Below are 17,464 nucleotides of genomic sequence, written 5' to 3'. Positions count from 1 at the left end.
GAGTTGCGCTGTTTGTTTGATAGATATTTTTTTCTTTTTTAATTTATACCGTACTTCCATTGTACTAGCTACTTTACATTAAGTTTTGGCTGCATAGCCTTGACAATTCCTAGGTTCTAGCAGGTAAGTTTCATTATCATTTTACTGCATTTTGCGCACAGCGCAAAGTTTGTGACAGTTAGACAACTCCTAAAACAAAACCACGGTTCCTCCCCCACCCCACCCCAGAGTTCACGTTGGCGCATCCGTGGCCACCAGCCCCCTGCTTCCTGGGCTCCGGCAGTGCGATCCAGAAGGGAAGCATGTGCCTACGGGTGATCGTACAACCCACTCCCATTCCTTGCTGACGTGAAGCGAGGCGATCCTCGTTGATCCGCAGTTACGCACGGCAACAGCGGTTGCAGGATCCAGAGCCTCAGGTGGGGAGAACACACTCCAGGTTTTTAGCAGCTTTATCCAGCCCTGGAGCATGTGCTGGGAGCTGAACCGCCAGGAGAATGGCAACGCCTCGGAGGTGCCACAGCCACACGATGCCACTCCCGGGTGGCTGCGACGGTTCTGCTGCTTCTCCCTCCCTTTGACCTCGCGGGGCCGAGCGCCAGGTTAGTGCTTCCGTCTCTGCTCTGTGACAGGGGTGGTGGGCTCGTGCGGACGGGGAATGGCGCACGTGTGGCACAGGCTCCTCCGCTTTGCAACAGCTGCTCTCCCACATCCCAATGCTGCTGGGGCAGACGGGGCCGAAACTGAGACGCGACCAAATGGCTCTAGAACCTGAGCTGCACGTTGGTTTCATTCCCTAACTATTCTCGGAGTTTGGGTTGGGGAAGGTGGCCATTGAATGTTAGCAATGGAATTGGCCTAAATGAGTGAGGTAACAGAAACGGCCAGAGGAGGTACCTCCCTGAGCCATGTGCAAATTTAATTCCTTCAGCAGAAGGAAGTTCTTTTCCCTACTGAAAAAACAAAAACAAAAACAAAAAAACCAAACCAAAACACATTCACTTAAAGAGCATACAGACTGCGGCAAGGAAAGGCGAGCAGGGACAGCACCAGGTCAGTCCTCCTATGACAGGGAATGATTGTCCGGCAGCGAAGGTGTGAGGGGAGAGGGAAAAGCCCTAACAAGCACTGCAAGACAGGGGGGAGAGGAGGGCATGGCACACCACGGATCCATGCTCAGAGACAAGCCCGTGCTGTCTGGCTAGTTCGGGAAATAATCTCAATCGGCAGTTGATCAAGACATGAGGAGATTATTTGGCCGGTGTGCACGTCTAGAAAAAGAAAGGTATTATGGCACAGAGAGCCTCATGCTGTGGAGACTGTGAAGCACAGAGATCGAAGCATGCCAGGCGGGGGGAGAGGGCCACAACGCCGGCACGGGCGCATCCTGGACCTACAGTGATGCCAGCGTTCTGTGAGCCACTTACCTCGGGTGCTTTGGTTGGAGGCTCCGGTTCGAGCACTGTTTTAAGCAAGCCCCTGCCAAATATTTTAACTAGGGCCAAAAGTGTCTGAAAAGACTAAGCCAGAGTTCAGGTCACTGCGCCATGAAAGCCATCAGTGGCAGCAAGGCTGGCAGCGATCCCGTCGGCAAGAGCTCTCTGGAGCTCAGCAGGTAGCACGGGACACGCTGGTCTGCCAGGAGCTGCAGGGACAGACGGGACAGAATCGCCTCCCCTGAGCCAGGCGCTGCTGATGTACAATGTTTGTTACCGACTGCTTTTCCACGTGCTGTGGAACCAGAAAGGCCCACCTCTAAGGAAGTGGTTCATTTCTGTCCTGGGAGAAGCAGACGCACACTGCCAGAGCGCTCCTGGTCTCGGCGGCGAGCTCAGCAAGCGCCACGGAAACGCTCCGAGGACACGGGGTGAGGTCCTGTCGGGAGCACAGCAGCTCCACACCAGCGGCAGAGGAGTACTTGACATGTTTGCCACGCTACAACTGAGCCACGCTGTGGACAGAGCCTCTTCCCACATCCCTGCACTTGGCTGGAGACGGGACCTTGCCTTCACAGATGGGTTTTTCATAGACATCAACCCACACGCTGGCTTTGTGCTGTGGCCATGTGAAGGAACCCGACAGGAACAGGAGTCCCAAGTGTTTTCCCACTCCTGATAGCATGGAGAGACCCATCTAACGAGCCAGGAGGGATGTACTTCCCCAGAACGTCTGCCACTAACCTCTGTTTCACAGCTCCCTGCACCTGAGGCTGGTCTTTCTAGGGCTGGCAACTATCCCCACCACTCTGTCCAAGTGCTGGGCGGTGCGAGCTGCAGGCTGCCCTCCCTGTCTGCCTCCTCTATGTAGGTGCCTTAGGATCACTGCATGATGATGGGAATACCTGCGAAGGCAAAGCTACCGCAAGAGCGATTAAGGCCATGTGCCACACAAGTGCTGCATTCCCCAAAACCTTCTGTTAGCATTTCTGATGTGCAGAAAGCCAAAGCGTGAGGTTTGCTGCCATCTTTCACTCTGCCTCGGTGTACCGCAGGCACCTTCTGTTGCCTTTGTACCTGCACAGAAATGACTGTAGGGTGTATCCCAAAGTTCTCGTTTCAGGTACCTGGGCCAAAAGTGTCTCCAGCCACTATTGGGAAAACAAATTTCTACCTTCTCGTATAAAGGTAGGAAAAAAGCATGTATGTAGGCTACCTGGTTTAGTGCCGAGCAGCCAGGGAGGCTGGATGCCTGTCCCCATCTACACCCAGGTGAGCTGGAACCCACGGGGTCTCTGCTCAGCGCGCCGCCGGCGCACACCACGCTTTCTGAGAGGGGTTACGACAATGTAGGCACCGTTATTCCAGAGGCGGCTTTGTGCCGTGGCTCTAAACGCAGCAGGGCACCCTGCTTTGCAGCCTTGCCCCTTTCAGCGCAGGGCCGTACTGTAACAACGGCGCCGCGTATCGTTTCAGTTTCCCTTTATTAGCCCTGAAGCAGAAGGCAGGGTGCGGTGTCAGAGGGGGGCTGTGGCTGGGTGTTTGCATGCTCCGGTAAGAGAGATGAGAGCATCTGAGAGATGGTAGCAGAGATCCAAGTTATGCGACTTTTTTCTCCAAAAGGACTTAAGGGGGCCAGAAATATTTATGCAGCAGTATCAGTATTAATATTGAGGTTTTCTGACTGAAGCATGCCTTGGATTACCAGTTAATTCTCCAGCACCCAAAAAGGATGGTTATCTATTTAATTTATAGCTAACTCTTAATTCCTACCACCGCAGGTACCTTTTCTCTCTTCAAGGGGAATGTGCAGCCCCCGCACTGCCCGTCTTGGGCACATGCTTCTGATCCGATCTTACTACCTGGCACAGCCTCTGTCTTGTGTCTTTCACAGACTTTACACACAGGTGCTGCACTCGATACGTTTGGGCTCTACTTTATGAATGCACGACTGCATAGCGGTCACCCAGGTCTGAAATCCACTCTGAGCTCAGGAACCCAAACAGCTCTTTTAAGATAATCATTAAAAGGCGTCTATTTATCAGCAGTAAGATTGTATCAGGCTAGGATTAGTGAGTATATTATTCTCCCATATAAACAGGTCAGATCAACTTCCCGGTTTGCGTGAGCCTTCCACCCCTTCTCCCTCCTCCCAACAGGCAGCGTCTTGGCAAGAATCAGGCTACTAGCTGTTGCCATTAGCTTGCACATTGGGCTGGAGAAATGCTTTTTTAAGAATGTTGCTTTTGTGGTTGTCCAGGTTGCGCAGCTCAGGCCCCAGCTGTGCTCACCTGAAGGGTCAGAGGGGAGACTCGGTGGGGAAACATGTCTGCGAGGTGCTGTAAAAACACCTGACGTGGCATTTCTGGCAAGGCAAGCAAGTAAAGCAGCAAAACCCTGACTATGGAAGCCCAAACTCCAGCTGGGCTCTAACTGCTGGAAGGCAGAAGTACCACCCCCTGCAACGTTATTCAGGTTGCTTGGCCTTGCTTCTAGGTAGCGTTACTAATTTCTCCAGGAAATGTAATCATAAGCTGACAGGTCCCCAATTGTCTGTGGCTGCAAAAGGAATTAATCTGTCTATTGGGACTCAACTGCAGTAGCAGGCGATTCCCACCTTGGCTCTCTAGAGGAAGGTATCTAGGTGAAAACACACCGAGGTTTTGTTTAAGCCCTCAGCTATAGCGCTGTTGTGGGGTTTGCCTTAAGAAAAAGACCTTGGGCTTTTTCTCTTTTATTACTACAGTGATAAATGAAGAGGCAATAAAAGATCATGAATCCAATCCAGCTCCAAGCCTGACTTGCTGCCAAGTGGCAAAAAGAAACTAAGGCCTCAAAGAGAAACCGTCCTTGGTCTGAAGAGCCCTGCAGGCACCTACAAGGTTCTGTTGCTGACCATCACCTTTGTGCTCTTTTATGAAAAATTTAACGTAGCTGTGTGTCAGGAATCTATCAAACATGTTAAACCCAGTTTAAGGTGATGTGCAGGCAGAACAAATGTTAGTGCTTGAGTCTGTTACAGCTGCCCCTGTGTGGCCTTGCACTAATTTAACCAACCTTGTGCAATTCTGTCTCTTGGGGCCAAGCCCAAGGAAACCACGTCAGCTGGAACATCCCGAACCTAACGCAACAGCAGTCTGGAAGAATGCTGCAGAGGAAGAAGGATGCACAGGTAAGTGAATGGATTTTTTTTTTGTCTCCATAACTAGCAAGAGAATGTGAAATTGGTAAGAAACCACCTCTGATCACTAGCATTTATTTTCAACCCCCTTGGGACAAATGAGTTTGCCTCTCGGTGGGTTACGTCTGTCTATGTAACAAAACCCTCCCGGGCCTGGTGGCAGACACCCCCATTCCAGGCTTCTCTCTCAAGATGTGGCCTTTTTCTTCTCCAGCATGGGCAAGGAGGCGAGCACAGGGCTTCCTCTCCCTCTTCTTTCTTGGTGCTTGGAATTAAATTCTAGAAAAGTGGAAGATGGGCAGCGGGGGATTTTTCTGTTCTTAGTAATTGTGGGAGTGACTAATGGGGAAACAAGACTCATGGCCAGTGTGGCAAGTCACAGTGGGGAGTCGGGGCCCTCCTGTCCCAAGATGAGCCACAGAATGCCCTGCCTGGGCACTAGCACCTCAGTTTCATTGTACAGTAGCTATTTCAGCAGCCTCCCTGGAAAAAAGTCAGGGAGCAGTGAAGTAGTCAGCAGCATTAAATTAAATAAATAGTCATAAATACACATTACTCTCTAGTTGCCGAGGCATGCTTTTCCCACTTGTACCTTGCTTTCACACTCTTAAATGTCTTTTTGATACCCTGTCTTCATCCGTGCTCCTTCAAATGTGAGTCGTCTTCTGTGGGACATGTGTTCAGCACTTGGTCATGAAAATTGTAGGCAGGTTGGGAGAAATCAGGGGGTTACTTCTACATACGTTACCTTTCCCTAATTGGAACGCACGAGCAGGAGCTTGTGAGGGTTTTCCTTACACTCCACTCTGCCACCCAGCCGTGCAGTAAGAGTTTCTGCTATAGAGGTAAGAAGACCAGTTGCCCACCCTTATGTCCCCTGCTCTTTCAGCACCCACTGGAGCTGGAGACAATGGGTGAGCTGGAACTGCACCGTTTGCAGATGGGGAATATGCAGCTGACTCCCTCCTGCCATTTGGAAGGTGGAAAAATCCTGGTGTCGAACAACGAGGAGACTGAGGGCCTCACATATCACCTGATCTACACAGCTAGGTAAGATGCAGAAGCATTTATGAAACATTCAAACAAGGACCCTGCCTGCCAGCCAGGCACGGTGGTGGCTGTACACCACACGGCGCCGTCTCCCTGCCCCTCTCCCTCATTCAGCTGCTACTGGGAGTCTGGAATTAGCCCTAGAACAAGTACAAATCCACGCTGTCTAACACAGCCCCCCCCAGCGCACTCGCTTACAGAGCAAATGCTTCCGAGATCCAGCTTAGGAGAGTCAGCGGGCAGATGCCTCACAGCATGCACACCCTCCGGATCCATCCTGCCGCCTCCTGACACTCCCTTTTCTCTTTTTTGGTCCCCTGACCCTTCCGAGCCTCTCCTGGGCTTCTGGAGGCCTTGCTGCTATATAGATGTGAACACCCCATGACGGAAAGGTTGTTCTTTTTCTCCCTAACGCTTTCCCGCAGACTTTGTAAAACAAGGTAAGGGCTGGGTGGTACGAGCAAAATACTCTCGCAGACCCGGGGCGGGAGAGAAATTTGCTAATAAGGGTAGTGGGAACAGTTGCAAATAAATACTAATTTTGGTTTTCTTTATAAGTTGGGGTTACTCCCCCTGTTGTGGGAAGTCACACAGGTAGTCACCCTTTCAGCACCAATGCAGATCTTCAACACAGGGATGGCTTAATAGCAGGGGCCCAAGCACAGAGAAAGCTGAGAACTACAGAAGATGAAAAGGGGACACTGTCAAAGGGAATGGAAGTGTGCTTTCTGTGGCGTGGCTCTCCTCCACCCATGCACCTTGTAGGCAGATACTCCCCTCCCCACCATCACTTCGCCTATTAACACAGTATCAATAAGAGGAGGCAGCAAACTAGTGTTTGGAGTGAACTTTTCAGGCCATTTACATTCTGTGCTTTGCTCTCTGAACCAGGCTGGCCGGCACGACAGCGAATTGGACTTCTGCTCCAAGAAGTATAGGAGGTGACTGCCAGTGAGATCTGCTTTCTATAGACCTACAGCAATTCTCCCAGAGGCCTCCTCTCCAAATGCAGAATAGTTTTGTAAGGGATTGACAGCGATTGCCAAAACCTCTCTGCCCTGAAGCCAGCAAGGTAAGAAAGTTGACAGTGTCCCCTTTGTATGTATAGATAAATACAGCCAACCAGGGACCTCCATGCACAGGGGTTGGGGGGGGGCACTCGCTCTGATGCTTTCCTTTGAAACAACAAAAACAAATCAGACAGACAGACAAACAAACAGCCAGGAATATTACAGAAGTGGTGCACAGGCCCAGGGGAGCACACTCAGGCGTGCCCCTAAGCGCACCGCAGTGCCGGGAGAGCACAGCCCTCCCACACACGCACATGCCACGCTACCACCGAGACGCTCCATTTCAGCCAGTGTTGGAGGTCAATCCTTCCTCTCGATACGTAGGCTTTTTTTTTCTCTTAAAATCTGTATATAATATATAGATTTATATTCTGTATATATATATATTTATATATATATATTTATATATCCTATTTACACGTATTGCACACCGTCCTCTGGCCTCCTGCATTCCTGCCTGTTAGTGGAAACGTTTCCGTTTCTCCTCTGGATCTGACCCGAAGTCCCGGGACCCGATGCCATTCTGAAGATTTATTAGTGAATCCTTCATCTGCAAGACAAGAAATTTCTCCACTGTGATGCTACCCTAGAGGTGAGGGTGCTTTGGGATTTCCTTCCCTCCTTCCATGTAAAGTACCGATACCATCGTCCCCTGGTTTTGGGGAGCAGCACATCAGGGCTGGGCTGTGCCAATGGGGACTGGAAAGAGCAGAGCCCGTGAGAGACCACTCCCCGAGATAACAGAAGGGGCAAGCAGCGCTCTGCACAGAGGAGAGCAGCTTTCCCGTATGAACTATGTTCTAGGCAGCTCTCGGGAGCAGATACTGACCCCGCCGGCTTTGTGCCACCACGGGCCCATGCAAGGCGCGTCCCCTTCATCCACACAAGCTACGCAGGAATGCAGGGCTGAGGTAAGAAAGGCTGGCTTTGCAAACTCGGATGCCAGACACTTGGTACAAGAGCTGCTAATATAAGGAGTTTGCCCCTGTAGAATTCCCTCCCTGACGTGCGTGGACCCTGTGAGGTGACGAGAATTTGTGACAGCCTGCAACCAGCCCTGGGGACCTGCTGCCCCCCACCACATCAGAACACGGATCTCAAGGGAGACAGTAGTGGAGGTGACGCACCTGACGGACAACCCGACGGAACTGGGAAGGACTGCAAGCGGGTGGCTGGGAGACGCGGTGGCCCTCTAGTCCCAGTGCTACCCGGCCGTGCGGTCTCACCTGGTCTAGAAGCATCACGGAGGATTTGATGATCTCACGCCATTTCTGTAGCTCTGAGTCATGATACTTCTGCTGAGATTCTAGTAACTGGGCCCATTCTGTCTGAGACTGGGGTAACCTGTCAGGCAAAATATGAGCAAGAGTCAATCTAGGGAGACTGAAGTCAGGGGGGAGCAAAGCGGACTGGGAGAGCACGTAAATCATGTCAGCTTCTGTCTAATCATTTCACCCTTGAGGAGCAGGTTTTCTTGAGCAAAAGTGCATTTAAATGTGGTTGCTGATTTCCTACGTGTATTACAACCTACAGTGTTGCTCTGTCTTAACTGTAATAATTAATGAATAGCAAAGATGTGCCTTTTGCAGAAGTTGTTGTAGTGTGGGTGGAAGGGAAGGGCTGTTTGCCAGAAGGGAGCCTGAGGACAGGAGGCAGCGTGCTCTCACTGCCTGGGAGACGTCTGTCCTGAGAGACGGCACTGCGGCTGGATGGGGAATAGTGCAATGCAACGTCATGTTCTGGGACAGGTAGCCCTGTGCAGTGTCTTGGCTTTTCCAGACATGCTGCATCACTCTGTCCGTTAGAACAAATGGGCAGCACTGTCTCTTTCTTTAACGGCAGGTTAGTGTAGCTGTCGAGCTCCTCCCTTCAGGCCCAATTAATCCTCCAGAGCAGGGCTGGAGGCTGCCGAGTGGGGCAGAATCAGGACAGATGCAAGCACTCGAGGCAGGATCACCAGGACTGGCTGCCCAGAGCCGCTACTCAGGGCCATACGACAGGCCCCAGGACGGTGCCAGCGGAGAACCGGAGCTTCGCTGGGCCGAGACAAGGATAAATCCCAGTCGAGCAGAATGACACAAGGAGCCTAGTGACGAGGAGCGGAGTCAAGGCAGTTGGCAGGGCAGCAGTCCCCCTCTCTGCCCGTTTCTCAGGAGAGGTATGGCTCTTTATTTTTGCATGCCCCCCGTTAAGACAGCTAAGTCATGCTACTTCCAACACAGCTAAAAATCTTTCCTGCTTTGTCTTCTGCTTACCTCTTGGGGCTCTGCTGGTTTCCAAGATAGCTAAGTCGTCTTTCCTACTTCAGGCTCTGCTGCTTTCTAACATAGCTGAAATCCCTCATCTCAGGCTGCCATAAAGCTTTTCAAGCCCCCTTCATGGAAGTCCCCGTGTTAGTGAGAGCTCATCTGCAGCTGGAACTCACTTCTTGGGTTCCTCCTTTCTTCCTGGCTATGTAATGTAATAGTTGAACTTGTTCCTCTCTCACCTTAGCAAACGGGCAGAGTAGGCTGCCGCTGCAGACCAGCTGCCCTGCCAGCTGCTCCTTGCACCGCTCTGCTCAACCCAGATTTATCCTACCCTTGGCCCAGCCCCGGTGATCCCCCCATCAGCACCGTCAGTGCTTGCATCTGCCCTGCTCAGCTGGTTCCAGATTGAGAGGTAAACCAAAATGTTCATTAAGCCCGACATTAAAAAAACAACACGAGTTAAAAAAATGGACCTGCTCCCCATGGTCAATAATCCTAGTGTCAACACTCTAGTACTAATAAAGACTGCTTTCCTTGGCTGAGTGGAGAGGCTACGTGCTTAGGATTGGTAGAATAGAGCTACCCATGTAATGCCAGTGCACATTACAAGCAGCATACAAACAGCATGTAAAGCCTGTACTTAAATACTATATTGTAGTGGTTCAAATAAATACCAGGAGTGCCAGAGGAAGATAAAGCAGGCAAAATCTCTTAATGTATCTATCCATGGGAAAGCAGCAGAGCTATTATGAAGAAAATAATAATTCCCTTCACTAATGAGGAGAAATGAGACAGCCTGTAACATGAGACAAATCAATCAAAAAATTCACCACGACGGTAGCACGTGGCTGTGGATGCTTAAATTTAAACCCAGCTTAGCAAAGGAACAACTGTGACCACGCAAAAGTACAACCAAAAAGGGGACAAAACCACCGGCGTAAAGTGGACTCTGAATGGTCTCAGCCTCTGAAGACTGAGAAGAGACTGTTCAGAGACTATTCAAGGCAGGATACCTGGCACTTACGTACATACAAAATGCAGTCCCCTAAAAATGCCGAAGGAATTCAAAGCATGGAATTGCTGGCTATCAACTACGGGGCATCAGGTCACTGCGGTAAATGCCATCTACAGAGAAGTGCTCTGGAGCGCACCTGGGGAATGCGGACTGGCAGGGCTGCCTTTGACCCTAGACAAGATGGGGGGATCAGTAAAGACTGATCCCAACAATGAATTCAGTCTGGCTGGAGGCTGCTGGCATGCGTTCTGCAACATGGAGAAATGGTGCCATACAGCCCGGAGCTCTGCACAACTCGGCACACACCGAGTGGACACTACACGGAAACAGGGTGTCCAGAAAGCCTACCAGAACGCTACCAGTTATTAAAGAAACTTATGTCAAACTGCAATCACACTTCACTGCTTGCCATCTAGTACTGCCAGGGAATGCTCAGGTCACTAAGCAGCACCCTGTGTCCTCCTCGTGGCTTCTCCATTCCTCCCACGCGCTAACAACTTGCTGATACCTGGACCAATACCCTTCAAAGCACTTACCTAACAGCTGATTGTGTCTCAGGACCAAATCCTCCTCTGAGTACAAAGGATTCCTTCTAAGACACTGCTTTTCATACAGAGGGAAGCTTAGCCATCAAAAGAGGGGAGGTAACAACCTTGGCCCAAGATTGCAAAACATCTATGCATAACGCATCCTCGGTTACGTGGGATGCTGGGAAGAAGCTGCAGTTGTCTTAACTTGCTCTCTTCTGCTGCAGCTGCTCAGTGGTTTTGGATCTGGAAATGCTGATAGCCTTACAGCTTCAGCTAACTACCTGCTTCATCTCTTTTACACTAACAGGAAACAATCTACAAGACAGGCCAGAGCTTTGGTGTTCTGGGAAAGCCTCTTAACATCCATAGGAAGCATGCAAGAAGAGGCAAAGACAAAGCAGGCGTTACAGTACCTTTCCTGTAGCCGCAAGCCCTGCCAGGCTGTGAGCGTCTGCGTAGTATATTCCAACATCCAGAGTTTGTAGAACAGCATCATATTGAGAATGACCAGCAGCACCAGACTGAAAATAAAGAAAACTGTCAGTTTAGTGGGAGCATTCATAGGCCGTTGCTTGCCAGTTGCACCTGGCACTTTCAGAAGGCGCCTGGGGCCCAGGTCCGCACTGCAGGTGAGAGGGAATTTAATCTGAGTAAGGGCCAGCTGATCAGAACTCAAAACTTCACTTTGTGGAAGAAATGTGCGAGCAAGGAGGACAGACAGACAGGAAGACAGGGATGACGGAGCAGACAGAACAGGTTGGATGAGTGGTTGTGCTGAATGGGAGGGAAATGGAAGAGGAAAGAGGTAAAAAAAGAGAGAGACAGTACCTGAAACAGATCCTAATAGGAAGCAGGGGAGAGAAAAGACGGAGTAGCTGCAGGTTAGAAACGGACTGACACAGAACAAGAGAAACCGGGCTGAGCGGAGAAGGCTCACAGACAGTCATTGAAGATGGGGAGGGCCAGGGAGAGAGGAGAGAAGAAAGGAACAGTGGGAAGACAGGCAAGAAGGACAGACAAATAACCGTGTGCCTGCAATTAATGGTGAAATTTGCTCAGCAAAAGATGAGCTGCGTGTGGACAAGCCCGAAGGGCACCCATGCAAGGCACCATCTGACGTTGAAATACATGCTGCAGTCTGCGTCCAGCCTCACACCCCTCCTCCCGCCCCTGGCGACGGATGCTGCCCCAGGCCGCTGCTCTGACCCGGTGCTGTACCGCTCTTCTCGCCGCACCACGCCGGGGCATGTCTGCTCCTCCCGTCAGCCACGCTTGGGGAATAGATTCCCAAATGACATGCTCGTGCCTGTCTCTGAATAGTGCAGCTATTTTGCTGGAAGAATGGCCCACTATTGCCCAGTTTGGTCAGGCAGATGGCAACTGGCCAGAAGAGTATTCTGAAAACATTACGGAGGGCGCTCTGGACCGCTCTGAGCTAAGCTATTAGCCTGTCAGGAGAGATAGTCACAAAGCTTTTTTGCCTTCCTACCCAAAGTTTTAATTGCATCTCACCCAGCTCCAGATGCAGAAGATAGCAAGAACCTGTCTTCTCATCATTACAGCAACTAGCTGGGCTGCTGCTGCAAACCCCTGCAGTCTTTATCCCCACTGGGAAAAGGAAATGCAGGAAGGAGCTCAACTTGAAAAGTAACCGCAACCTACAAATCTCAGCTTCTTCCCACCTCAGGGAAAGGTAGGTGGTGCTTAAGAATGAGCCCAAATTCTGCTGTTCCTCGGGGGTGAACGGTATGCTTCCATTTCCCTATGCAATGAAAAAAACCCGCTGTATCTGGATTTCTCCTTTAGACCATACTGCTTCACAGCACCTGCCCAGCAACTGCTGGTGCACTAACACAGGAAAGCTACCATCAGCCCCAGAGGCAGAGGAACAGTAAATACACCTGGGTTTGGGCATAAAGGTTGAGCCACGGGGGTACGAGGGGCTCGTACCCAACTCACTTTGAGCACGCATCCAGCCGAGACCAAGACTAGCAACTGTGAAAGGTGGTGGCAGAAACGGGACCCAAATCACATGTAGTTCTTGCTGCTGAACTAGTGAAATCATGCCAATCTCTCTTGCTTCATCTGTTTCTATCCTTATTTTGCAGAAATCATGTCTCAACAGTCCAGCTTCTTCTGAGATGGTATCTCTTGTCAAAATTGCTGCCCAAGAGCAGACCTGAATAGATTTGCCAGACCAGAGGAAAGAAGTAGCAGACAAGACTCCTCACATCAGCTGAGCCCTGTTCTGACAGCACAGTAACTCCCAGAGAGCTTTGCATGGTCATCTTTCTTGGTAACACCTAATTTGTCAGGAGATTACATTAAATGACTTAATTTAAATGTAAAAAAAAAAAAAAATATTTCTAGATGTCACTGAAAATCTCTGAACTGAGTCCCTGAAATAAAAATAGACTCATTCCACTTGTTGGATTTCTTCTTTTTTAAGTATTGACTCTCCACATCTTGCACAGCTGCCCCGCACCCTGCTTGCGACTGTCAATGTTGCCTGTCCCCCGCAGTGTAGCTGACCTCTACTTAGGACTCCCAGAAACATGCAGATCTGCAAAGCCCGTGCTTGGTTAAAACAAGGTCACCACTGAGGGGAAGGGAGAGACTTTGATAAAAGAAGGTCCAGAGCCTACAGAGCCAGATCAGTGGCCAGCTAAGTACTGGCAAAAGCTGGGATCAAGCCAGACGAAACAGCTAATGGGGTAATTTGGGGGAAATTTCCATTAATTGTTTTCTGTCATTGCTTTTTCTGTCCTCTGTGCTGCACGAAGTCTGGGACCAGAGAGGGATATGAGGAAAAAAAAAAAATGGCACAGGGGAGCACAGAACGCCAGAAACACTAAAGGACCACGGTTGTTAAAGGCTGACCATGACGGAAAGCAAAAAAATCGCTTACACAAAACTGATGACAAGGAGCAGCTTGGAGACACTCTGCAGGTGGAAGCCGCTGGGGCTCTCCTCAGGGATGTGCCGTGTCTGAGTGGAACCTGAGGAGACAGATGCGTTCAGGCTAGGAAGTGCTGTCCGTTGGGGAGGTCAACCCTCGTCCCTGTACCCCCCCCTCCATCTCACTCAACTGTGTAATACATCCTCCCTGCCCTGGAAAGCCCTGGCCCCTCTTCCCATTAACCCTCTGCAAGCAAAGCTCCAGTTTGTCTCCAGAGGTACCCAACTCCCCAGCCCCAGGCGTGAGGGGGCTGCAGTTCCTTACCTGCCACGTGCTTGATTCGATGTGCAACCTCCTCATCTGTGGGCGTGGTGACGGGACTCAGCACCTCCTCCAAGTGTGGCACCCGCAGATGGGCATGGGCCCGTTTCCTCCGGCGCACGGTCGATTGCTTGCTCACCTTCTCTTTGGGGGATTGTCTGTGGACCTCAGCCAGGTACGTGCTTTCGGTTTTGGCCAGTTCACTCTCTGCAGAGACAGCGAGGGAAGGCATTTAATGGAAGCAGCGCTGGCCTTGCAGAGAAACAGACTGAAGCCCTCTAACAGCCCAGCTGCTGGGGCTCAGAAGTTGGCGGGGTCCAAGGCCCACGCCAGAGCACACACCACACACGTCCCCTGCACCTTTTGCCAAACTCTGACCCCAGCCTGCCTGTGCTCCTGCCGAAGAGGATTCGATGACCTGATTAATTCCAGCAAGTGCTCCCCACGCTATGGCAGTGACTGCAGCTGACCCCTTTATTCTGAGCCACTGCGAGCTCTGACCCCCGGCAGGCTGGCAGCGGGTATCACACTGTCGTGCTGCCCACCTGCAGGGAGGCACGGACTAGGGAAGGTGCCACTGTGGGCTATTACCACCGCTCTGGTCATTGCCACTCTTACCCAAATGACGGAAATAATCTTCTAGGCCGCTCCAAAAATTCTTCTCAATGAAGGATTTCACCAGCCCCCAAGGCTGCTTCCTGTAACGTAACTCTGTGGAAACCCTACGTGAAGAAAGGAAAGTCTCCCAGTTTTGCTTCCTGGAGGCAATGTCAATTCTCAACCCTTCTCCATGTAAATTCAAGAAATAATCATGCACGCTGTTATTTCTGGAATGGTCTCAGCCTCCGTGTTTCTCAAGGAGAAGCACTGCATGGAAAGTCCTGCCGAAGGCAGCGGCAGGAAGGCCTCAAGGAGAGCCTCCCCCCAGAGGAGGCCTGAGACCTTCGCCCACGTGGCAGGCAGGCATTTAGGTTACTTGTTGACGTCCAACACAAAAGCCTATCGCTTCGCCTGGCACCAAATGCCTCTGCTTGTCCCCCCAAGCCCGTCTCGGAGGCGCAGTCCCTGAAGCATGTCCTGTTGCTTATCACATGTAGTTGATCGTGTGTGACAACTGGCCCTGCAAGCCACTGCTTCCGAGAAGGGGGCACGAAAGGTCTGTAAATCCTCTCCCTGACCCAGCTGTAACTCCTCGGCATTGGGTCTATTGTTTGCTCAGTGTCACCACAGCAGGCAGCTGCCCCTGCTGTAACTCAAGTGACAGAAGCGTTCTGGCAACAGGACAAAGAATCAAGGCTAAGTTCTCCCCAGCCCCTTCTAATGTTCCAAGTGTCAGAACTCCCACCCAAAGGTGACTTTTGACCCCCAGTAATGCTCTTTATCCCACATGAAGCGTACCTGAGTCGGCTTTTGTTTCTGGCAACACGAGTCAACGTGTAGCGGTTAATGGTGTAGAAATAATCATGGTAGGGGACGTCGTGAGTTAGCACCTCTGCATCTATGACATAGCACTCGCTTTCTTGGCTGGCTTTGTACATTGTCTGCATAAAAGACAGCATGCAAGGCAACTATTAGTCTGGTTAGAATACAGCTTTGATAAGATTGGCACCTTCACTAGCACTTTAAAAACAGCTCTACCACAAACTGGAGATGACACCCACGCCCAAGCCCCATCTCTGCTCTTTTTCCATGAACAGCTCACCTTTAAGGGAAGGCATTCTTGAGGAAATCAAGTGTTTCGCTCAGACGTTTCCCAAGGGCGTAATTCAAAAGGGCCATTCAGTTCCAGCAGCTCAACCTCAGCATTTATTATCAGAGAGGCAGTTACGTGCACTGCCACGTGAGGACCAGTTCTGTAGGACCTTTGCAAGTGGTACCTCTTCCCACTGAACTGATGCCTGGCTTGTCAGGGAGCAACTTCATCTAAAATCAGAGGTGACCCCACTTTGAGCAGAGGTCCTTTCTAGCGTGAATTATTCTGTGATTCTAAACACTGTAAAAACAGGTCATTTACTTCTTTTAAGCGCTTCTGATCTGCTGCTTTCTTTGCCCAGAACAAACCTCGCAAAGGGGACAGACACAGTTAACTGCAGAGCCATATGCAAAAGCATGGCTTTTCTTCCAGACTGCCTCCACTCACCTCCGCAGTGAGGACACAGCAAAGTGCGCCTCCGTGGTTGACCCCAAACTCAGAAGAAACGAGGCCACGTCCCTGCTTGCCTGAAAGCGTACTGTTCCTTTTGCCCATGACTCTGCTCTCCCCTTTCCCTTCTCTGACCCTCTCTGCAGAGTCTTTGCTTCTGAACAGCATGCTTTATCGCATCTTCACAAGGTACACCTTGCCATTGGGACTCTCCTCTCCCTCGCACGGCATGCTCAGACACCCCATCTTTTCTTGGCTCCTGTTTAGTATTCCCTCAAGTTAACCCTCAGTATTTACCTTCGGCCACTTGAACGTTATCTCTGGACACGAAACGGAGGGTTTTCCTCCCTGTCTGGCTGCAGCCTGAGTAGATACAGCTGGCCTGGCTCTTCCCGGAGCATTGCAGATGCTCCCCCGTTTTTACCATTCTAAACACATCATCTGATTGCCCTCACCAGTAATACTAAAGCCTGGACATCTCTGTGCAGAGCTGTGAGAAGGACTGGCCAGACAGTATTCACAAGTAACATCCGCTGGACTGACTGCAGCTCAAAAACCCCCAGTACCGGTGACAAACATAGTTCTTAGAATCTGCTGGCTTGTTTACAAACTCATCTGGTTTTGCCAGAAAATTTATGGTCCTTTCCTTGCAAGGCAATGCAGTGCAAGCATAAAATTAGGTATACACATTTGCAGTGATACTGGGTAGCAAGTCAACACAAGAAAAATGTGTAAAGGAAAACGGAGATGGAGGATGAAAACGTGTAAAGGAGCATGCCCAAAAGAAGAAAATAAATCACAGATCTGTTTCTACGAAGCATTACACCCCTGCTCCCTATCACATACCTGTGTCTCAGTGACAGTGGCAGTTTTGGGGGCCAGAGGGTTGGTGAGGGTAATGGTATACAAGATCACTCTGGTCTGATTGCCATTTTCTTCCTTCTTCCAGGGATGAAAGATAATATCTGAGGACAAAAAGATTCATTCAACTAACTGGAGAGCTATCTCGGGTCAGTTCCCTAGGGGAAAGGCTAACCCTATAACCAAGCTCAGGACAGGAGTTCCCCTTGGGAGAGCTTGGCTGCAGAAGCATTAGAGCTCAACAGAGCGTGAAAGAAAGGTCTCCTGTAATAAATGGGGAAATTTTCTCCTCTTTCAAGTGCAAGGGAAGGGGGAGAGGCTGGGGATGTATCTCCTTCAGCAAAGCTACAGTTACAGGGAAAGGAGGACTACAGCACATCGAGGGACATTCTCTTCGCATCGTCAACTGCACAGTCTGTGCCAGTGTCCGGTGTGGAGCTAGAAGAGCTTTTTCTTCACACAGTTAAGCCCCAAAACCAGGATCAGGCTTTAGCTGATGTTAAAAAATAAGACAGTCTGCTTCTTCCATAACTTAGATCTGGCTCTTAGAAAGCAAAACTAGACAGCCAAACAAGGCTGGTTCTACCTGCTTTTGATTACTGTCGGTACAGGCTACGGCTGCCCCAAGATGTGCTCAGAATATTGCCCAGTCCCTCTGCCATCGGGCAAAGCTGCACCTCCAAGGCACGGTGCCAAGACCTTCCTTCTG

At 50.6% G+C, this 17,464-nt stretch overlaps 1 protein-coding gene across 13 annotated transcripts in view; it reads right to left on the bottom strand.

Moving 5' to 3' along the window:
- Positions 1–3: 3 nt before the first annotated feature.
- Positions 4–17,464, bottom strand: part of GRAMD1B (GRAM domain containing 1B) — a 141,661-nt gene continuing 124,200 nt past the window's right edge. For all 13 annotated transcript variants that reach the window (XM_055819253.1, XM_027785455.2, XM_055819249.1 and 10 more), the window contains 8 exons: positions 16,741–16,859; positions 15,150–15,292; positions 14,370–14,473; positions 13,755–13,958; positions 13,440–13,530; positions 10,945–11,052; positions 7,964–8,081; positions 4–7,287 (listed from right to left, as the gene is read on the bottom strand). In XM_055819253.1, coding sequence (XP_055675228.1) covers positions 7,198–7,287; positions 7,964–8,081; positions 10,945–11,052; positions 13,440–13,530; positions 13,755–13,958; positions 14,370–14,473; positions 15,150–15,292; positions 16,741–16,859 — 977 coding nt within the window. In that variant the 3' untranslated portion in view covers positions 4–7,197. The remainder of the gene's footprint in view (positions 7,288–7,963; positions 8,082–10,944; positions 11,053–13,439; positions 13,531–13,754; positions 13,959–14,369; positions 14,474–15,149; positions 15,293–16,740; positions 16,860–17,464) is intronic.

The sequence above is a fragment of the Falco peregrinus genome, chromosome 15, assembly GCF_023634155.1.
Source record: "Falco peregrinus isolate bFalPer1 chromosome 15, bFalPer1.pri, whole genome shotgun sequence".
Lineage (NCBI taxonomy): Eukaryota > Metazoa > Chordata > Aves > Falconiformes > Falconidae > Falco > Falco peregrinus.
Note: the sequence above shows the minus strand (reverse complement) of the source record. Positions and strands in the feature narration are given on the sequence as shown.